Source organism: Bubalus kerabau, chromosome 5, assembly GCF_029407905.1.
Source record: "Bubalus kerabau isolate K-KA32 ecotype Philippines breed swamp buffalo chromosome 5, PCC_UOA_SB_1v2, whole genome shotgun sequence".
NCBI classification, from domain to species: domain Eukaryota; kingdom Metazoa; phylum Chordata; class Mammalia; order Artiodactyla; family Bovidae; genus Bubalus; species Bubalus kerabau.
In genome coordinates this window covers 105,970,333-105,992,808 of record NC_073628.1, presented here as the reverse complement: position 1 = coordinate 105,992,808, position 22,476 = coordinate 105,970,333, and the positions used below count along the sequence as shown (strand labels likewise).

Genomic DNA, 22,476 nt, shown 5'->3' with positions numbered 1-22,476 from the left:
GAAGAAACAGACACTTGTGCCCTCTCCTGGGAGGGGCCCTAGCAGCCCAAAGGGTAGTCCTGGATGACCTCTGGGGCCAGGGCCTCAGAGTTCCCATCAGTACTCAGCCCGTGCCAGCCCCTCCCAAGTGGCCCAGGGAAGGTCCCTGGTTAGGGTCTCACGTGGCTGACAGGTGCAGCACTGACCCCCCAGGGCACTTATTTTGGCTCCCCCACCCCCTACAGGTGCTGGGATGTGCCCAGGGAACAGGACAGCAGCCCTGGGATCTGTGAGGGATCCAGGAGCCCCTGCCCACCCCCCAGCCCCAGGCAGCCCAGTCAGAGGCCCACATCTGCCAACGTCATTTATTGGGGGCCCACTCTGGGCAGGGAGTATGCACAGCATACGTAGCACAGCCCAGGGCCAGCCCAGGAGCACCTAAAACGGCACAGGGCAGGTGTCAGGGCACCACGCGCAGGGGTGACAGGGGGGCAACCTGCACCTGGGGGCCCCCACTGCCCCTCAGGGGCCCCAGCCTGGGGAGGGGTCACCGGCTCCCACCCCAGCAGATGTTGTTCAGATCTTGGCCAGGCTGGAGTTGGCATCAGTGTGCTCCTCTTGGATAGGGGTCCGGAAGCTGTTTCCCCCTGGGGAGGAGGTACGGGCAAGAGATGGGAGGTGGGCAGGGGTCCCGCACCTTGGGAGGCTGTCTGGTCTGGGGCCCACCACAAGCACTCACCTGGGGGCTTGGGGGTGTTGGTCAGCAGCCTCCAGGCCTTGTGGTGGAGGAGCAGGGCCAGCATGGCAGCCACAGGGGCAAGGAGGCCCAGGCCCAAGCCGAGGCCCAGGACAGCGGACAGCTCAGGGGCTGCAAGGAGGCAGGGCCTGCTGGGTGGGGTCTGCCAGGGGAAGGGACCCACAATAGGGAGGGCCCCACCGAGCCCAGAGGGTGTCTCTATTCCCATCCTCCCCACCCATCCCACTCCCCTTTTGGGTTGGGGGGAGGGCCCTGATGGGGCAAGGCCAGGTCCCCTTACCCTTGGGGGGCTCTGTGTGGGGCATGGAGGACCCCTGTGAGGCCTTAGACCAGGAGGTGGTGGGCTTGGCAGTAGTGGACTGGACTGGGGGGCCCTGGGTCTCCCACGGTGGTGTGGCCGGGGGGCTCCTGTCCTCACAGATGGCGTCCGAGCTGCTATTGGCTGCCCTCAATGTTCGCTTTCCTAATAAGGTGCAGCTGAGGGCGGGCAAGGGTGTTGATCAGGCCAGAGTCCCCCTTCTCCTCCCCCATCAGTGGGATGGGCCCAGAACTGGGGCAGTACCAGGGAGATGTGGGAAGCAACAGGGGTCCACACTGGTCACTCAGGCAGCATCAGAGTCCAGGCCAAAGGTGGCGAGGAGAGGGGCCGCAGACTGCCGGGCCCTCCTGCACTTAGCCTGCTCCCACCTGCACCTTCCTCTCCCAAACCCCCGTCTACTCTCTTCCTGCTTGCTCTGGCTCAGCCCAAGGACAGGAACCTTTCCGCTGTGAGTGAGTGAGGCTCTCACACTCCTGGGGCCTGGGCTGGTGTCTCAGAGGCTCCCTACACTGACCCAGCAGGAAGGCCAGTGGGAAGCTGGGCCAGGGCTGAGCAGGCGTTATGGTGGGAACAGGGACCATCATGGAGTGGGGCGGGGCAAGGGCTACAGGGATTCAGGCCCAGGAGCTCCCCAGCCAGCAGCTTCCTACTCCCAGAACTGACCCCTGGCTCCCAGACCCCAGGCCACCCAAGCCCTCCGGCCACAGGGACACTCACTTGGTCCAGGGCTGGCAGGCCTGGTCATTGCCCGGGGAGAAATGTCCTGGTGGGCACGGGGCACAGTCTGCAACAGAGTCAGCAGGCTCTGCCCATCGGCCACCCCTGGGGTGCCCAGAGACTCATTCCCCAGGGTCTCCGAGAGCCCCTCCCCACCTGCATGCCACCTGTGGGCCCTGACCTGGGAGACCCCCACCCCCATCTTGGTGTGATCTGCTGGGGAAGGGGCATTCAGCTGGGGCTGGGGTGGGGGCTCTGGGAAGAGCAGTGACAGCATGAGGGACATGCTCCTTCCACATAGCTCCCAAGGCCTTCCTCACCAACTCCACGCTTGTAGCCGTAGCTGTCCTGGGGCTGGCTGCCCGGCCTGCAGCCACAGACCGTGTCTCTGGTGGGTGTGCATCTCTGCTTGGGTTCACTCCCACTTCCTGGGGGTTAGGTGGGATGGGTGCAGTCAGTGGGGAGGCCAGAGCTGCAGAGCAGGCTGAGGATGGGGGTCAAGGGTCCACAGCCACCTTCCCGACCAGCAGCCCCTCACAGCTGGGCGGCTTCTGGTTCTCTCTCACCACGCACGCCACATCCCTCCTGGTCACACGGCCCCCAGGGTCACCCGCGGCAGCTCTGACCACCCTTCTAACACCCTCCAGTCTGCTCAGGACCCTCTGCAGCCCTTGACTCTGGGTCTCACCCTACCCCCACCCCAAAGCCACGTGGTCCTGGCCCCCTAGGAAGGGGAGGTGCCCTGTCGGTCGTTTCAGCTGGCTGTGGGGCCCCGGGAGGCAGGGCAGGCCCCGCTACGGTCGAGTCTTGATGTGGGTGCCGGGCACCCATGGTGCTCACTCTGGCTGCACTGGGTGCAGGGCTTGCAGGGCTCGTAGTTGACGGCTTCATTGTAGTAGCCGGGCTTACACGGGCTGCACACTGTGTCCTGGTTGTGGTTACAGCGGCTTTCCATCCCATAACCTGCCGAGGGAGGCCGGGGTCAGAGCCGTGCGCAGCCCGGCGCTCCATCAGGAGCCCCACCCAACCTCTGACTGGCCTGTCATCCCAGACATGGCTCCAGATCACCCACAAACCCAACTCCACTTGCCTCACGACACCTGCAGCGCGTGACTCCATCTGCAGGTCCCTGCCGCCCCATCCGTGTCCTCCAACCCTGTCTCCTGGTCCTAGGTCCCTGCAGGCACCCCTCCCCGACTCCATGTCCCAGCCACTCACCTGGCGGGCACTCTTTGCAGCACCTGTTGCCACTAGGGTAGGTGTCCCCAGTACAGTGGGGCTGGGCCGCAGCACCCAGCACAAGCCCGAGGAGCAGGAGGGCTGAGCCCGGCGCCCTGGGCGGCTGGGTCCCCACGCACATTCTCAGCTCCTCTCAGCTCCGAGGCTCTGGGAGTCTGGGGTTTTTCCTTGCAGGATGTGGCTATAAGGGCTGCGGGGGAGGAGTGGGGAGGGCCAGAGGAGGGGACCAGGAGGGGACTAGGAGGGCCCCAGGAAGCGCTGGAAGGCAGCTAGTCTGGGAAGCCCACTCCCAGCCTTCTCTTCTGGCCCCGACCCCACGACAATGCCCACAGGCCTAGCCGGCAGCTGTGGTATGTAGACCCAGGGCCCGAGGGGGGACCCGCAGCTCCCCCAGCCCTACTAGGGCCATGCCAGTTCTCCAGCCCAGCTGGTCTGCACCCACCACAAGACGCTCCCATTCCTGTCTCACGGTAAAGTGGACCCGGAGCTCCTTCAGCCAGGCATCTTGGCTGCCCCCCTGCCCTGCCCGGCCTAGCCAAGCTGCCCGGACCAGAATGGTCTTGGGATGCCTTCACCTGGCTCGCTGCTTCTAGACTCCCACTCTCTCTGCAGGGCCGAACCCTCAGGAGAAATGGGGGGGCCGCACTGATGCCAATCCTCACCCTCCACTCCGCCAAAGGCTGCCCAGAGTCCGTGGGTGAGCCAGGGCAGCACACGGGGTCAGGCATCCACTATGGGGGAGGGGAGGTGGTACTGGGGGCTCTGGAGCACGGTCACTGGCCCAAGTGTACAAAAGTAGCCCAGACCAATGCCAGCAGTTCTGGTGGATCAGGCACCTCCTGACCAGTGCCCACAGTGAGCGCCAGCCTGGGCATGTGTGTGCAGGCGTGTGCAGGTGTGAGAAAGCAGCTGCATGTCCCCGAGCAGGAGGCGCCGGGGGCTGAGTTCATGTTAGTGCCACAGCCCGCACGTGGAAGCCCAGCCCTCGTGCGGCTCTGCTGGAAGAAGGGGCCTCTTAGGGGGCAATGATGGTGGGGTGGGGTCACAGGTGGGCCTGATCCCGTGTGGCTTGTGTCCACGTAAGAGGAGGTCAGGGCACAGACATGCACAGAGGCCGACCACATGAAGACCCAGAGAAAACAGCTGTCTACACGGCAACACCGGCCATGCCCACACCTGGGTCTCCGATGTCCAGCCTCCAGGACTGGAAGAGGATAAGCCGCCCACGCAGACCCAACATAGCTGCTGGTCAAGCACTGACAGGTGTCCTGGGTGTGATGTGTGCCTGGGAGGGTGTGTCAGCCACACGTGTGGCACGCATGTATGGTGCTAGCCCCACGTGCCCGGACGTGTGTGTGCTGTCCTCGTGAAGCCCTGGGCTTGTGTCTAGAAAGGGTGGCCCATGAGGACAGACCCTTGCTCTGCCCCCTGGCTGGACGAGTGCAGCCTCTGCCAACACTCTGGAGGCCGTGCCAGGCTCTCCCTGATCCCACAGCCACCCGGGTTCAGGGGGGACAGGAAAGACAAGCCCCGGGGGCCCTCGGGACAGTGGGACGGCCGGTATGCCGGCACTGTGGGGAGAGGGGAGACGAGCACAGGCACGCATGCACACACGTGCACATGCTTCCTCCCACACAGAGCTCTCGTCCTGGTGCCCCAAGGCAGAGGCTGTTCTGTGTCTTCAGTGCCTTTAAAATCTGAACCAAGAGACAGGATTCTCTGCTTAACAGTTAACCTGAAGCTTCAGGCGGGGAGCCTCCCGCAGGGGCTGGAAATCCCCCTCCTCCTGGTGGTGACGGGCACAGGTAAGAAGTGGGGCTCCCTCCCCACCTGCAGGAAATTCCACCAGTTGGCTCTGCCCGCAGGCCTCTGCCCCAGCCTCCAGAGAGGGAGGGTCCCCAGGGGAGGGGTAGAGCCCCCAGGCAGTCTGCTATACACGCATGTGCGTGCAAGTATTGTACCCCTCTCCCACTGAAGGTGAGAAAAATATTTTTAAGACAAACTATAGCTTCTGAGATGGCAGTAACTCAGGGCCTGGCAGCACCCTACTCCTTACAGGACCACACTACCCTCTGCCCGAGGCCCTAACACCTGCCGCACACGGGGTCCACATGTGGCAGCCCATGGACCTGGCTGATTGACATCTCTGTCCCAGCTAAGTTACACCTGCTGGCGGCTGCCCGCCCACACGCTCAGCCCCAGCCACCGCCATGGCCCCGCATTCTGTCTCAGTTCTGAAAACATTCTTTCCTCTTGTTTGTCTGGAAACCAGCTCTGTTGCCGCGCCCTGCTCCTCTGGGGCAGCCCCTCCCCACACTGCTCGGAAGCAGGTCACGTGGGCAGCTCAGGCTGGCCCTGATGCCCACCTGGCCAGAGCCCCCACCCCAGCCGAGGCCCACATACACCATCTGGCCAGGTGAGCCATCCACTGAGGCCCTGTGGGCTTAGGCCTCCAACGGTGCCTGGCAGGGGCCAGCTGGGAGGCCGCGAGCTTGGTGGGTGACCCTCCCTCAGTCATCTGACCCCCAGTGTGTCATGTCCTCCACCCCACACGCCAGCCACGCACCAGGCATGGCAGACCCTGGGAAGGAGCCAGTAGAGGACCTGTCACCTCATCTCCCCCACTGCAGGCTCCCAGCTCCCCAGCCTCACCACAGCCCCCCGGGCTACTCCTCCCCGTCTCTGGCAGGGAGCCCCAGGCCAGGACTCCTGTGCTTTCCAAACTCTGTGAGTGCCCCTAGTTCTCTACCCCCATCCCTGGGAGCACTCATCCTCAGAGCCCCCCTCCGTCCTAAAGTCCCATTTCCTCCTGGTCCCTCCCGGGTAGCCTCACCCAGGCCTGGACTCTCGCTCCTGACTTTAAATTGGCAGCTGAGGCGCTAGGAAGCCTCGGGTTCTAACCAAACCACCCACCGCAAAGCTTCAAGGGGAAGCTGCCTGGCCACAAACATCCCAAGTAATTGTCTACGTGGTTTTTTTTCCCATCAAAAAAATGAAGCTGAGAGAAAAAGGCAACTATATTTTAAAGTAAATTAATGTGATTCCTGTCACCAATATTCATGCTCCTCAGAGACTGAAGGCCATGGGCCGGTGGCTCTCACAGCCCCACCCAGCACCCCGCCCCACCTCGGCCACTGGCTGCCGGTTTCCAGCAAAGCTTCACCTTTCAGTTTTCGAGGGAACGGCAGGAGCTTCGTTGTTTCCCACGGTGGGGGAGCCTGCCGCCCTGATGTGGTCAGTGCCTCCGGCAGCGGGGCTCTGAGTTCTCAGAAGTGAGATGCAGCGATTACACTGGAATCAGGGTGCGGGCAGCCCGCGGGGTGCTGCGGGGGCAGGAAGGGGGCGGGGGGCGCGGTGGTGGCTCAGAACTCCTCGTGCACGCTGCGGGCATAGTCCACCAGCTTGCTGCCCGTGAAGAACTCACTGTACTTGAGCACCTCCTCGGGCTCCAGGTAGTGATTCTGGTTCTCATCAGCGATAGCGATCATCTGCTTGGCCTCATTGAGGGCGCTGAACTCGTTCATGGGGTCCATGTAGTCCTGCAAGGGCAGCGGCTCAGCCCCGACGCACCCCAAACCCCTCCAGGCCAGGGGCATCTCTTCATGTTCAGGCCACACCCAGCCAAGTCCCCCCTGAGGACACCCTGCACTCATGGGGCACCTGCGCCTTGGCTACAGTAGGCAGAGCCTGGTCTGTAACACCCATTGGCTGGTAGGATGGAAGCTGCGGAGCAAGGAGGTGGGCCTGTTCTGGAAGGCGGGCACCAGGCTGGAAGTGGCTCAGGGCCAGGTAGCCTCCACCTGTGTGGGCACCTCCCTGCCCATATCAGGGTGTCCAGTCACAGAAAGGCAGGGGGAAGGGAAGCCCCGGCGCAGGGCACATGCACACCAACTGCCAGGACGGCAGTGCTGATGGGCAGGAGTTCCCAAACCAGACATCCTGCCAGCTATGAGCAGGGGTCAGGGGATTCTGGAATAAAATGCAATGACTCATCCAGCCACGGGAGGAAACAAGCCCATGCAGCACCTAACACGACACCAGCGAAGACACTGATGGGCAGGCAGTGGGTCCAGCCTGTGCACAGCCCTCCTGCTCCAGAGTCTGGCCAGACTCCCCATGGGGGACAGCACACCCGGGCCCAAGAAGGGGAGCCCATGACATCGGCTGCACAGCTCAGCTCAGAGGCTCCAGTTCCCCTGACCAGTGCCCAGCCACAGCCAGACCAACTCCGCCTCCCAGCACAGGATGGCCCTGCACGCACCTCCAGCTCCGCCATGGTCACAATCCCATCGTGGTTGGCGTCAATCAGCTCCTCGAACTCTCTCTTCCTATCCCGCACCCAGCTGTCGTCAACATCTTGGCCCTGCTGGTTCTCCACGGTGCCCACGGGCAGAGAGATGAACTCAGACAGCGAGAGCTTCTTGTCACCATCCTGGTCTGTGGGACAGGAGGGCAGATGTCAGACTTCAGTGGGCACAGGACCACCAAGGCCACTCGGGAGAAACTCAACAAATAGGGCTTTGCCACCAGGTTTTCAGTCTGTGGTCTCCCGTGTGACCGAGAACAGCGAGCACACAGTCCCCCAGGCCACCCAGTCTAGGACCAGCCCAGGCTGACCTCCGCGGCCAGGCCTCACCCAGGTCCCGGATGATCTCCTTGACCATGAACTGCAGCATGCCGCGGCTGTGCTCAGGGTGCAGGAACGACAGGAACTCGCTCTCCGTCAGCAGCAGGTCCGGGGGCGGATTGTCCGCCTGATACCAGCGGTCTTTGAGGTTCTCCAGGACTTCCTGTGCTGAGAGAGGTGTGTCCGTGAGGACCCAGGCACACAGGACCACTGCGGACATCTGGAAAGTTCTGAGATGCACAGCCCAAGAGAAGGGGGCAGCTCAGGACACAGAGGTGCTGGGACAAGGACTTGGCCCTCAGAGGGGAACTCAGCCCCCAGAGAACAGATGCCCAGGGCCCCAAGACGCAGATGCAAACTCTCAACTAAACAGGCCCTCCAACCCGGACATAGACCCCTTCAGACACAGACCCCCCACCCCAATGCAGCCCCACCCCTACTCGCTCCTGGGCAATGGAACAACTGCAGTGGGCCGCCAGCTCTGCAGGAACAAAGGCACAGCTTGATTCCCTTCCGTTTCCTCCTGTTCACTGGGCAGTGCTCTGAAGGAAAACCCAATCTCCAGAAATGAGTCATGTGTCCCCCAAGCGACACTCATTCCCCCTGCCATGAGAAGGCCCAATGCAGGGAGCGGGGACCCTGGGGGCCAGTGGTCGGCAATGATCTGCATGTCCAGCGGGGGAGGGGGAAAAGCAAGCAGAGCACACCCAAAGCCTGCAAACGAGATCTGATTTGGAAAGAAGGTCTTTGCCGACATAATTGGTGAAGGTCTTAAGGTGAGACCACTGGGATTCAGGTGGGCCCTCAGCTCAGGTGTCCTCATGCAGGAGGAGACAGAGACTGGAGAACAGTGGCCAGGAGCAGGGACCTGGCAGCACCGGCTGGAGGCCTGGAGGGAGCCCGTCTGGGTGCACTGGGACAGCAGCCTTGGGGACCCACAGGGGCTCACCACTCAGCCCTCCCCCGACGCACTCTAGGGCCTCCAGGCACCCCGACTCTGCTCTTCACTTCTGATCCCCAGATCTGCACACCCCCGCCTAGACACACAAGCGCAGGGGAGTCAGCTGAGGGCTGTGCAGACAGAGACTCCACAACTTCTAGATCCAGGAAGGACACATCCCGACCCACACACACCTCAGGGAAAGGGCACTGAGGACAACCAGGCAGAGATGACTGGCAGCTGCCTGAGAAGCCAGCGCCAAATCTCCAATGCTAGCAGGAGGACCAGGCCCCCAGCCACCTCTAAAGGACACCTTCAGGGGACTGTCTGAACCACAGGAAAACAATGGAAACACAAAATGGAGACATATAAAAATAGGAAGAAAATAAGGTTTAAAAAAAACAGCAGAACCAAAATCCTGGGTGGCATCACCTGCACAGGAAGGGGGCATCTATTCCACCCAGGAACAGGCTGAAACGCTCTCAACTTGTTCTCTGTTAAGTTAAACGGGTGTCATCCATATGAGCAGGAAAAAGTAAAGCTATAAGATACAAACCCCTGCCCACAACAAGCAGCCCTCATGGGCACACCTGCAAAGCTGGGCACCCCCTTCACACCTGTCAGGCAGCCATGTGGGGTCATATGACTGCTGATAAAAGGAAAGCGGGGTCTCTAAACCCCACATCAGCAGATGGAAAGATGAAAGGGAAAAAAAGAAATAGAAACAGTAATGAGCTTATCTCATGTATTACAAAGACAGACTGGCTCACAAAATAAAGCTAAACTTCATGTAGCCCGTGAAAAAAAAAAATGCTTTGGAAAGACCAAGCCTCAAGGGCAGTTCACAGGTGAATTCTACAAAAGATGTGAGGAGGAAGCCACATCAATCTCCACAACCTCTTCCAAAAGAGAGCAGAGGGAACACTTTTTGACTCACTCTATGAGGTCCTAACAACAAACGTTTTAGAAAGCACAATAACAAGAAAAGAAATCTACAGACCAGATTTCACATGAATACAAATGCAAAACACTCAACAAAATATTAGCAGATCAAACCCAACAATGCACACAAAGATTACAATCCAAGTCAGATTTATCCCCGATAGGCAAGGTTGGTTCAACATCTGAAACTCAATTGATATTCACATCAACAGGCTAATGAAGAAAAATCACATGATCCTATTAATGCTGCTGCTGCTGCTAAGCCGCTTCAGTCGTGTCTGACTCTGTGCGACCCCATAGATGGCAGCCCACCAGGCTCCCCCATCCCTGGGATCCTCCAGGCAAGAACACTGGAGTGGGTTGCCATTTCCTTTTCCAATGCATGAAAGTGAAAAGTGAAAGTGAAGTCGCTCAGTCGTATCCGACTCCTAGCAACCCCATGGACTGTAGCCCACCAGGCTCCTCTGCCCATGGGATTTTCCAGGCAAGAGTACTGGAGTGGGGTGCCACTGCCTTCTCCAATCCTATCAATAGATGCCAGCAAATTTGGAAAACTCAGCAGTGCCCACAGGACTTGAAAAGGTCAGTTTCCATTCCAATCCCAACGAAGGGCAATGCCAAAGAATGTTCAAACTACCGCACAATTACACTCGAAATCCTTCAAGCTAGGCTTCAACAGTATGTGAACCAAGAACTTCCAGGTGTACAAGCTAAATTTTTAAAAGGCAGAAGAACCAGAGATCAAATTGCCAACAGCTGCTGGATCATAGAAAAAGCAAAAGAATTCCAGAGAAATATCTACTTCTGCTTCATTGACTACCCCAAAGCCTTTGACTATGTGGATCACAATAAACTGGAAAATTCTTATAAAGATGGGAATACCAGACCACCTTACCTGACTGCTGAGAAACCTGTACACATATCAAGAAGCAACAGTTAGAACCGGACATGGACCAACAGACTGGTTCCAAATTGGGAAAGGAGTACGTCAAGGCTGTATATTGTCACCCTGCTTATTTAACTTCTATGGAAGATACATCATGAGAAATGCCAGGCTGGATGAATCACAAGCTGGAATCAAGATTGCCAAAAGAAATATCAACAACCTCCGATATGCAGATGATACCACTCTAAGGGCAGAAAGTAAAAAGGAACTGAAGAGCCTCTTGATGAGAGTGAAAGAGGAGAGTGAAAAAGATGGCTTAAAACTCAAAATTCAAAAAACTAAGATCCTGGCATCCAGTCCCATCACTTCATGGCAAATAGCTGGGGAAACAGTGGAAACAGTGGCAGATTTTGTTTTCCTGGGCTCCAAAATCACTGTGGACAGTGACTGTAGCCACAAAATTAAAAGATGTTTGCTCCTCGGAAGAAAAACTATGACAAACCTAAACAGCATATTAAAAAGCAGAAACATTACTTTGCAACAAAGGTCCATATAGTCAAAGCTATGGTTTTTCCAGTAGTTGTGTATGGATATGAGAGTTGGACCATAAAGAAGGCTGAGCGCCAAAGAATTGATGCTTTTGAATTATGGTGTTGGAGAAGCCTCTTGAGAGTCCCTTGGACAGCAAGCAGATCAAACCAGTCAATCCTAAAGGAAATCAACCCTGAAAATTCATTGGAAGGACTGATGCCAAAGCGCCAATACCTGGGCCACTTGATGCAAAGAGCTGACACATTGGGAAAGACCCTGATGCTGGGAAAAACTGAGGGCAAGAGAAGGAGGGTGACAGAGGATGAGTTGGTTGGATGGCATCATGGACTCTATGGACATGAGTTTAAGCATGCTCCGGGAGACAGTGAAGCACAGGGAAGCCTGGTGTGCACCAATCTATGGGGTCGCAAAGAGTCAGACACGACTTAGCAACTGAACAACAATGACAATGCAAAAAGCATATGACAAAATCCATTCATGAACACTCTCAGTAGACTAGGAACAGAGGGGACTCATCACCTTCATAAAGAACATCCACAAAAACTCTACAGCTAAGATCATACTAATAATTAATGGTGAAAAACTCAAAGCTTTCCCACTAACATCAGATTTAAGGCAAGGATGGTCCTTCTCACCACTGCTTTTCAACACTGTACTGGAAGTCCTGATGCATTAGGACAAGAAAAGGAATAAAAGGGACAATGACTGGCAAAGAGGAAATACACTATCTTTGTTCAACAATGTCACAACTACCTGTGAAGAAAACCACAAAAACTAGACAAGAAACTCCTGGAACCACTGAGCCAGTACAGCAAGGCTGCAGGATGGAAGGCAGACAGAGAAGCCAGTCACTTTCCTACACATCAGCAAGAACAAGTGGAACTGGGAATTAGAAACTAAAGAGGAACTTCCCTGGTCCAGTGGCTACGACTCTGTGCTCCCAATGCAGGGGGCCTGGGATTGATCTCTGGTGGGAGAACCAGATCCCAGATGCTACAACAAAAGATCTTGCAAGTCACAGCAAAGATCAAAGATCCCCATGTGCTGCAACCAAGACCCGGCACAGCCAAGTATTTTAAAATAATAACAATAAACCTTAAAAAAAAAAAAAAGAGCAAGTGCAAACAGAAAGAGGCATGGATCACACACTCAGTGGCAAAGAAGGGAGTCCAGTCCTAGAAACACCAACCCTGACAAAGAACAGTGGTGCCCACAGTGCGAATACAAATACAGAACACAGCAGCAGTGGCCCTCACAAAGCAGAGGCAGGCAGGGCCACAGACACCTGCGGGAGGCCATGATACACTCGACCCCGATGGCCAGGTGGATACAAGACAAACGGGAGACATCTCAGGAACATGCCAGAGAAAGTCCACCAAGAGAAGACAACACACTGGATGACAACGGCGGGGATGACGTGCCGAGGAAAGACCGAACAGGAGACCACAGGTGGCGCGCTACGCTCTGATAATGCCCATCGAGCTGAACCCAACACCTGGCTTCGAACAAACCCCCAGGGAGGGATGGGAGGGCAGCGCTGAACATAGCAACCACTAAAGGTCCTAAGAATGCTTCAGTGCTGCTTCACGGAGAAGGCAATGGCACCCCACTCCAGTACCCTTGCCTGGAAAATCCCATGGACGGAGGAGCCTGGTAGGCTGCAGTCCATGGGGTCACAAAGAGTTGGACATGACTGAACGACTTCGCTTTCACTTTTCACTTTCATGCATTGGAGAAGGAAAAGGCAACCCACTCCAGTGTTCTTGCCTGGAGAATCCCAGGGACGGGGAGCCTGGTGGGCTGCCGTCTCTGGGGTCACACAGAGTCGGACACAACTGAAGCAACTTAGCAGCAGCAGCAGCAGCAAAGAATTATAATGTTTATCTTTCTTTTTCCACATGGTTTATTTGCCATCTGTATGTCTTCTTGGTAAAATATCTGTTCATACCTTTCACCTATTTTTCTTTTCATTAACAAATAAATAGCTCCTTTTTATCCTCAAAAAAAAAAAAGAATGCTTCAGTGCTGCTTCAGAACTCAGCTAACAGGCTTCAAATTGTGTATCAGTGAGACAGGTTTTTAGAGGAACTTCTCTGAAAAGCTAAGGGGAGAGTTACATCTCTCGCCACACTCAGTACCACGGTCGCCAGGCACCATGGGCAAGCGCCCCCACAACCTCACTGACTCTCAGGGTCAGACCTCATCCAGGGCTAAGGACTAGTCCCGGCCAAGACCCGCTTCCCAGTGCTCTGGTACCTCTGCCACCTCCTCCCCAGAGCTCAAGCCACTAGAGGCTGCCGTCTGTCCCTGCGCCTCCCCCGCACCATGCCTGAGGGTCCTGGAGGCTCTGCCTAAAGGCCCTGCAGGAACACGGGCTGTGGCCACGTCTCACCCACGCCCCGCCCAGCACCTGCACTGTCTCGGCGCTATGCCAGCTGTGGGAGCCAAGCACTCACTCTCCTCATCGATGTTCAGGTCCCACTTATTCTTTATCTTTTCAGCAACTTCTCTCTCATTGTGGCCTTTGGTCGCCAAAAACTTCACCTTGTACTCATCCCAAGATACGTGACCTGAAAGAGCAGACCAACCTGTTAGGAACTTTAACAAGGAACCTTTTTTAAAAAGAGAATTTTAGTTATTTTAAGCCATTGGTCAAAAATCCTTGTGTCACGGGCAGCTATAGAGGCAGAAGCAGCAAAGTGCCAGCTTCAAGTTTCATCCCTGAGCCCAGCTGTGGGATCCTCATCTGCACAGCCAGTGGCCACCCCCGACCTCGTCCTGGAGCCCCACTCCTGCCCATGAGCTGTCCTCTGCCGGCAGCCTCAGGCCCCTCAGGGTCAGGCCATGGGCTGCCCATACCGTCACCATCGGGGTCCACGGCTCGGAAGTGTGCCCTGCTCTCGGCAACAGCCTCCTGGAAGTGCTCAGCCGTCTTCTGCATGATCCACTTCTGCATCTCCTTGGCGCTGATCCTCCTATCGGTGTTCAAATCCACCCTGCGGGCCCACAGGCTGTGTCAGACGAGGCCTCCAGGACCCCGACAGACAGAAGAAGGACGGCCAGAGAGGCTCCACAGATAGAATGAAACCACCACCAACAGTAACACACTCCACCCGATGGGCACACAGGAAAGGCTGAGTAGATATGGGGGGATTAGGGAGCATGCTGGGCAGTGTGCCTGGCCCTACACCATCAGTCTTGGGACCACCTTGCTATAGGATGGGGAGACTTATCAACCCAGTTTTTTGGACCATACACTTGGGACGCAAGCCCGATGAGCCCCAGCAACAGGACTGGATTTCAGACACCAGAGGAAAGTCAAGTTGACACACAGATACAGCCAGGAAGACAAAGAAACAGCTGTAGATGCAGGTGTGTCAAGAGGTGTGCAGATGTGAGTGTGTACATGGCTAATGCACATCCATGGACATGGGTCAGAACACACACGCATGTGTGAGTTGGTGCACACAAATGTACACATAGGTTAGCATGCACAGATATGTTATCAAGTCCATGGAGAGGACTACAAGCAGTGACACCCCAGCAGCAATGCCCACACCCCCTGCCTGGTTCCTCATCTCTAAATCCCACTCTCCAAAGAAATAAACTAGCGCTCCTTGCAGAACTGCGACAGGAACATTACATGAGGAAGTGAAGCTCGAGTGGCTGGCAGTGTGAGGAAGGGAGGAAGTGCTCAAAACAAGGAGCTGGGGGTTGATGACGTCCTGGTGGCCAAGGCTGGAACAGATGAGCAGCCAAGGCTGGAACAGGGAAGTAGCCAGACAAACAGCACGGAGCTGGGTCCCCTCTAGAGTGCAGACACACACCCACAAGTCCGTCCTCCTCATGGAATTCCAGACTACATGGTGGGTCTTCCCTGAGCTTAGCTCCCACCCCCAGCAGGGTGGGCTGCCTCTCCCTGAGTGGCTGCCAAAGAGACCGCAGACTGCCAAAGAGACTGCAACTCTCCTTGGCAGACACCACCTGAGCCAGGTGACCAGGCTGACGGCCCCCATGATGTCGTGCAAACGTCCGTGCCCTGATGTGATGTGACAAGAGAGCCACCTCACTTCTGGGATCTTCTTTCCAAAAACCCACAATCCCTGTCCAACCAGGAGAAAACACAGCAGACAAACCCCAAATCAGGGACATGCTACAAACACCTGAGGAGTCCTCCTCATAGCTGTCAAGGCCATGAAAAGGTGGGATCCTGGATGGGATCCAGGGCAGAAGGAGGACCCTGGGGCAGCATGTGACCTGAAGCCTGGAGTAGCGGGAACAGTAACGGGGAGTGCTATCGTGTTTTAGTTTCCACAAATGTGCCTCGGTTTGCAACTTTTCTGTAAATCTAAAACTGCTCCCAAAATAAAAACCTTGCTTAAGAAGTGCTGTGGCAACATTTCTTCTGCTTGCTCAAAACTAGGTCCTGAGACTTCTTGTTTGCTCTGGTCCGGGCAGGGACAGGCGAGGAGACAGCAGTTGACATATGCCAAAAACAAGGGGCCCCACATGGGAGACACGGGTGTGTGGGGAGTCTGAGCAAGAAGGTAAATGCAGGCTAGACACGCCCCACCACACAACAACCCCGCCAGACACAGGATGTATAACAAAAATGTACAGTGTGGACGGACAGGGCTAGAGCACATCTGGTCAGCCCCAGGATACCCAGTCCCTTAGAGGCCAGTTTCTGCATTTCCCCACAACCTGGGGGGTTCCCCATGACCTGAACCCCACTCCCACCCCTGGGTGGGCACAGTGCGCAGCTCAGGGCTGCACATCCATGGTTCAAATGCTGCCAACTTCCCAAGAGCACATGTTAGGGCTCCACCTCCACAACACGGCACCAAGTGGGGACTTGGTGCAAAACCAGGGGGGGACCAACAGAGGGGCTGAGGCCAGCCACTCCCATGCCCCCCGCAGCTCCCACTGACACCTACTTGGAGAAGATGACCATCAGCTTCCTCCGGCTCTTTCGAGGCTCTGCGTCCTCCTCAAAGTCATCCATGTCCTTGCCCAGGAAGACCTCCTGGTGGAAATCTTTGTTGAGGTGCCCGTCCATCTCCAGCTTCACCCCATTCAGGTGGTCCGGGGGCAGGATCTCGTTTTCCTCCCTATTGCCTGCTCTCTCTCGAGCAGACGAGTGGTTGGCAGGCCGGGCGGACGCATTCATCAGAAGGACAACACCCAGGAGCCAGAGGCAGCAAGGAGCCAGGCCACAGAGGGGAGCCTGCCTGGAGGCCATGGCCGCCGGGGTCTGCGCTGCGGGACAGGCTGCAAGCGTGGCCAGGAGCTGCGGAGAGAGAGGGGGGTGGGTGAGGAAGCGGGGAGGTGGTGACCACAGCCACCCACCACCTCAGGCACTGCAGGAGGCCCTGCGGCTCGTCCAGCACAGCTGCCTGCGGCCAAGAGCCTGAGGCGGCCGGGCCCCGACTAGCCCTTCAAGGTTTACAGGAGGATCCAGAGCCCGTCCCAGCAAATGCTTGGCTAAAGAGGTGCTTACTTGGTAACACGAAATACAAGTCCTCAGTTTCCAGGGCCCATGCTGGATGTCCTGTTTTCCCTTTTCTTCAGTTCCTACTCCCTTCCCGAGGTACACCCTGCATCGCTAGCCCTGTCCCCTCTCAGGCCCACAGCCCAGTGCCCAGCAGTCAGTCTCAACTTGCTGGCAAAGAAGCTGACCCCAGAGCCACAACTCACACTCCAGATGCTAGCTCAGCACTCAAGCCCCGGGACCAGAACTAAGGCACCAGAGCTCCTCAGCCTCAGGCTCCTGCCCCAAGGCTCTGTGACACCTGGGGCCAACAGAACCCAAACCACCAGGCAGGGAGCCACCCCTCCCACTCGCCATCTCCGTGTACACACACGTTCACACGTAAACACAGCATGTGCATGCACATGAGGCGTGCACAAGTGCACCTGTGAGCATATACACATGCGCGCACACATACATACATACCTACACACATACACTTACATGTGCTCACACGCACACATAATACACACACGTCCTTGCTCCAGGGTCCCTCCCACCGCAGGACTCCGTGCCCCTCAACGTGTTCCTCTTGGAGCCTGTCCACCAGGCAAACATCTTCTGGCCCTTCCAGGTGCCTCAGAGGCCCCCTCCAGCAGGCTTGCAAGGGAGCAGCAGAGGGAAGCTCCCCAAGCCAGTGTGCCGTTGGCAGCCAAGCTGAGGCACAAAGGGTTCCTGAACCACAGTGCCCATCACCTGATCAAGGAGACCCCTGTGCTGGCCTCAGCATGACGGAGGCCAGGGCCACAGGCTCTCCCTGGCTGGCAAACACTTGCTTCTCTGATGCCTCTTTTCTGTCCTATGTGCTCCTGGCTAACAGCTCCCCTGGCAGGGGGACACCTCTGCACGTCACTCTGACGAGGGCAGATAAAGAGACAAAGCAGGTAATTAAACAGTTAATCCCACTAAGGTATCACAAGTAAACGAAAAAGTATGGGAGACCCCTGTAAGTTAATGATCACTCAAGAGAACAGGTCTGCCTAACCACAAAACCAAGCAGTCTTGCTCAGCAACAAAACCGTGCAACAGAAGCACAAGACATGCCCCAAAGCAATAAAACAATGGTGAAATAAGACCCACATCCTGCCTGGCAAGGTCAAGAAGTTAATGATTCCTAGGACAAGCTACTCTGTGCTCACCATAAACAAAAATATAAGAGAAAGGTCACATTATACTGAAACCTGAGATGATTTACCATACTTAAGTTACCACCTTTTTACTCAGTCCCACTGCACAAGGACAGCCCCAGTTTGACCATGCGGGGACAGGGCAGTGTGACCATGGGGGACAGGGCAGCTTAACCAGGCAGGGATAGGACAGTTTGATCACGTGGGGACAGGACAGCGTAACCACACAGGGACAAGACAGTTTGACCAGCTAGGAACAAGAAGGTCCCCACCCAACATGGAGGAGGAGCTGATGATGGAGTGGCGTCTACTCAAGAATGAGGAAAAAGATCGTCTTCTCTCCCTCCCCACTGTCCTTTGGCTATAAAAATGTAGTAGCTTAATTCTCGGGGCAGAGTCCCCTTGCCTACCTGCTTGTATCTCTAATAAATGTCTTACACTATAAACTCTTTCCTCACCTGTCACCCTGGGGATCACTGAATTCTTTATGCCCCAGATAGAACCTCCACTTACTAAAAACGTGTCTGTTGGTTTCATGTTCTCTGGGCCCAGGTGCTACCTGGACCCCTGGACAAGATCCTGCTCTCCTGGCTCAGCTGGCTCATTCCTTGGAGGGGAAACGGACGGGCAGCCTTACGTCCCTCTTTCCATGTTTGAGAGGACCTGAACCCTCCTCACCAGAACCCACCAGCTGTGCACCCTGTGCTGCCACTGTGCCCTCAACCGCGTCTTCTGGAATTGCAGTTTGTCCCCCTCTGAGAGCACTGTCCACGCAGCAGGCCTTTCCACTCCTCCGTCTGTACGTTTCCGGAATTCCTGAGCAAACTAAGACAACTTCCTCCTAACCTAAACACCGCCCTCGTGACTCATGGCCATAAACACACAGGTGTCCTGTCCAAACAGACTGGACTTCACTTCTGGAAAGAACAGTCAATCCCAGACTCTGCTTTATCTTGATGGTCGTACACGGGGTGTTATTTACTTGATATTTTGCATTTACAAAGCGTAAATGACCAGGTAGGTATCAGGAGATTCGGTAGACGTCCTCCTCTTGGTTCACAACACCTTGTTTTGCACCTTGTTGAGCACAAGAGTCAGTCGCTCACTTCTCTCCTGCCCCAGGTGAAGGGATTTCAGAGCAGGGGCTGCCCTACAGACTGGGGGACCCACCCTGGGCTCCTGAACACCCCTGGGGCCCACTCTGTTTAACAGCTAAGACCATCGTCGTTAAAACGCAAACGGTTTTTTTTAATAGATCCGTCCCAGGCTTCAGAAGTCGCACACGGTGTTGGCAACGACTGGCCCAGGCCGAGCCGGGTGTGCCAGGCTTCAGGCGGATCGGATGCTCCCTACCCCCAGCACGGCGGGGCCGCGACCCCTGACCCCGCTCCACCGACCCCCGACCCAGGCATCCGAGGGGCGCGGTCGGCGGAAGCTGCGGGCCGCCGAGGCCCAGTCGGCCTGCGCGCCCCCTTCCCGCCGCCCCGGGGCCGGGCGGGGGCTGTCACGCCCTGCGGCCCTCACTCACCGGCCTCCCTCCCCTCACCCAGGATCCGCGAGAGCGGCCTGAGCGCCCGCTACGCCTCCAACGGGCCTCCGCTTAGGCCGCAGCCATCTTTCTTCCGGGAAGAGGCGGGTCGGGTGGGGGGCGGTGCGAGCGGCGCGACCTCCCCACGCCGACGCCCGCGCAGCCATCTTTTCCCTGGGCGGAAGCGGCCTCACAGCTTTCCGGGGCGGCCAATGAAAACAGCGCGGGGATCCACGTAGCCCGGCGGCGCGGCGCGGCCCCACGCGCGGCCTCGGTCCGCGGCGCTCCCCGAGCAATGAAGCTGCTGCGGCGCGCGTGGCGGCACCGGACGGCGCTGGGCCTGGGCGGCCTGGCAATGGGCGGCGTCGCGCTGCTCTACCTGGCGCGCTGCGCCGCGCCTCCCGACTCCGCGCTCTCCGGCCCCGCCGCACCGGCGCCCGTCGGCCCGGCGCGCGCCGCCGCCTTCCTGGCCGTACTGGTGGCCAGCGCGCCGCGGGCGGCCGAGCGGCGCAGCGTGGTCCGCAGCACGTGGCTGGCAGCGCGGCGCGGCGGCCCCGGGGACGTGTGGGCACGCTTCGCCGTGGGCACCAGCGGGCTGGGCGACGAGGAACGGCGTGCCCTGGAGCGGGAGCAGGCTCAGCACGGCGACCTACTGCTGCTGCCTGGGCTGCGTGATGCGTACGAGAACCTCACGGCCAAGGTGCTGGCCATGCTGGCCTGGCTAGACGAGCACATGGCCTTCGAGTTCGTGCTCAAGGCGGACGATGACTCATTCGCGCGCCTGGACGCGGTACTGGCCGAACTGCGCGCTCGCGACCCTGCCCGCCGCCGCCGCCTCTACTGGGGCTTCTTCTCGGGCCGTGGCCGTGTCCGGCCCGGGGGCCGCTGGCGTGAGGCCGCCTGGCAGCTGTGCGACTACTACCTACCCTACGCGCTTGGCGGCGGCTACGTGCTCTCTGCCGACCTGGTGCGCTATCTGCGCCTCAGCCGCGAGTACCTGCGTGCCTGGCACAGCGAAGACGTGTCGTTGGGCGCCTGGCTGGCGCCAGTGGACGTGCAGCGAGAGCACGACCCGCGCTTTGACACCGAGTACAAGTCCCGTGGCTGCAACAACCAGTACCTGGTGACGCACAAGCAGAGCCTGGAGGACATGCTGGAGAAACACCGGACGCTGACGCACGAGGGCCGCCTGTGCAAGCGCGAGGTGCAGCTGCGCCTGTCCTACGTCTATGACTGGTCGGCACCGCCCTCACAGTGCTGTCAGAGGAAAGAGGGCATCCCCTGACGGCCGAGTCGGCCCGCGCACCCACAGGACGCCAGGGTCTCAACCGCGCGAGGCGGTGTTGCAAGGCCTCCCGTCGGCCTTCCACTGGCAAAGCTGGCAGCTTCTGCATGGTCCTTAGCATGAGGCTGGCCCTCAAGAGGACCCGGTTTACCTGGTGACAACGGGGTTCCGAGCAGATGCCTCGCAGCGGTGGATGACTCCTAAGCCCAGGAACCAGTCCATGCCCACCCGAGAGCATCTTGTTCTGGGTCTGGAACCAGCATCGTGTCCAAGCAGAAATGTCCTGTTTCTCGATTCAAGTATTTGATCAGACGAGGGCATCCTCAGCAGGCAGCCCCATGGGGCCTATTCACTTACCTTCCTCTCCCAGGCTGGGGCCAAGGAGCCAGAGGGTGGACGTGGCAGAACTTGCAGGACCTGACTCTGAAGAAAAATTCCCAAACCCGTTGGGGCAGTGGACAGTGTTATGTCCTGAAGCCACTGTACTGACCGTCCACCTGCACCAAGGGCCAAGACCGCATAAACTGGGCCCTGGCACTTGGAGACTCAAGGTGTGATGCAACCCAACAGTTTTTATCGAAGTTACTTCACTTTGTGCAGTTAGGTCATCGCTTGCATCTCCTGCTGGTATCGTCTGTCACGTATCATCTAGTATTTAAGTCAGTTGTGTGTGAATCAGCTTTCATGGTATTTTGGTCTGTGTCTGGAGTGAATTCGTGGTACGTGTAATGCAGAGCTTGCCTGTGATTTATTTATAAATTTTGTAACTTTTGAATAGTTTTAAGTTGGGCGTGTATGGGTGTCTGTATGTTTTAAGTTATTTAAGAGAAGACTTTTCTATCAGAACTTGGAATTTATGGATTAATCTATTTTTCCAGCTTGAGTTGTAGACCCATTGCTGCTCAAGTGTTGAAACATGGAAGAATTCAAAAGTATCTCTCTCTCTTCCGTTTTCATGGAAGGCGACCCCACTGCCTCTCTCTAAAAACACTTCTCTTTCAGCCTTCCTCATGACTGCACAGGGCAGGTGTTTCTGGAAGCACTGACAAGGTTTCCCAAAGTCAGTCTTGACACAGCCGTGCTGGGGTACATCCCCTTGGGGGCAGCAGGTGTTTGCAGCACCTTTGCACATACCCGAAGATTGTTTTGCAGTTGCTCAGTTGTATCTGACTTTGCGACCCCGTGGACTGCTGCACGCCAGGCTTCCATGTCCATCACCAACTCCCAAAGCTTGCTCAAACCCATGTCCATCATCAAGTCGGTGATACCATCCAACCATCTCATCCTCTGTCATCCCCTTCTTCTCCTGCCTTCAGTCTTTCCCAGCATCAGGGTCTTTTCCAATGAGTCAGCACTGTTCCTCCTTAAATATGGAGAGTGAGCTCAATAGTCATGGCCAAAGTCAAATAAAGTGGTGATGGAGGCCCCTCCCCAGCTGGCTGGATTCTGCATTTTCTGTCTGGTAACCAGACCCTGCTGCCCCCTGCCTGCAACTTACTCTGGGGCACTGGGAACTGGACGGAGGGCACACGCCTCTGACCCACCCCTTGGCTGCGATTCTCAGGCTGTGGATTTTAAGAACGGGTGTCTTGGCCCAGGCAGCTCACACAGTGTGGGTGGCTGTCTCATGGCTCTGAAGGCTGGGATTCTGCAATCGGGTGCCAGCATGGTCAGGTTCTGGTGATGCTTTCTTGCTGCTGTGCCGATGGCCACTTTCCCACTGCACTACGGCGGAGGAGCCAGAATGAGCTCTCTACTGTCACCCCATCGCGGGGCCCTGCCTCACCCTGAGCCGGGGGTTGGGGCCTGCATCTGGTCTGGGGCACAGTCAGCCTTTAGCAGCAGGTTTGGTTATTCTCGTCTAAAGGTAGAAGAGTATCCAGAACTCAGGGTCTCAGGCCAGAAGGAAGGATGGTCTGGCGGTTGGTGACCTGAATGCACTTCTCCTGCCTTCAGGACCACAGGGGCCCCACTCGCCGACCCGGCTCTGGTTACAAGGTGTGGGCTTTCCTCCAGAACTGACCATGTGGCTAGACAAGGATTCAGGA

General features: G+C 57.2%; 3 protein-coding genes across 4 annotated transcripts; 1 reads left to right on the top strand and 2 right to left on the bottom strand.

Moving 5' to 3' along the window:
• Positions 1–332: 332 nt before the first annotated feature.
• Positions 333–5,941, bottom strand: TNFRSF4 (TNF receptor superfamily member 4). The gene is made up of 7 exons (XM_055582559.1): positions 2,991–5,941; positions 2,613–2,735; positions 2,093–2,200; positions 1,773–1,839; positions 1,017–1,213; positions 719–847; positions 333–626 (listed from the first exon to the last, which is right to left on the bottom strand). The coding sequence occupies exons 1-7, from the start codon at positions 3,130–3,132 to the stop codon at positions 556–558; spliced, it is 837 nt and encodes a 278-aa protein (XP_055438534.1). The 5' UTR covers positions 3,133–5,941; the 3' UTR covers positions 333–555.
• A 69-nt stretch (positions 5,942–6,010) lies between these two features.
• On the bottom strand, positions 6,011–19,255 carry SDF4 (stromal cell derived factor 4). Of its 2 annotated transcripts, none has more exons than XM_055582558.1 (7): positions 19,144–19,255; positions 15,896–16,248; positions 13,818–13,954; positions 13,415–13,528; positions 7,648–7,806; positions 7,273–7,448; positions 6,011–6,550 (listed from the first exon to the last, which is right to left on the bottom strand). In XM_055582558.1, the coding sequence occupies exons 2-7, from the start codon at positions 16,198–16,200 to the stop codon at positions 6,374–6,376; spliced, it is 1,068 nt and encodes a 355-aa protein (XP_055438533.1). In that variant the 5' UTR covers positions 16,201–16,248; positions 19,144–19,255; the 3' UTR covers positions 6,011–6,373. The 2 variants fall into 2 exon arrangements, with proteins under 2 accessions (XP_055438533.1, XP_055438532.1); XM_055582557.1 differs by lacking the exon at positions 19,144–19,255 and adding an exon at positions 17,185–17,320.
• A 149-nt stretch (positions 19,256–19,404) lies between these two features.
• B3GALT6 (beta-1,3-galactosyltransferase 6) lies at positions 19,405–22,087 on the top strand. The gene has a single exon (XM_055582556.1). The coding sequence runs from the start codon at positions 19,439–19,441 to the stop codon at positions 20,426–20,428; it is 990 nt and encodes a 329-aa protein (XP_055438531.1). The 5' UTR covers positions 19,405–19,438; the 3' UTR covers positions 20,429–22,087.
• Positions 22,088–22,476: the final 389 nt, after the last annotated feature.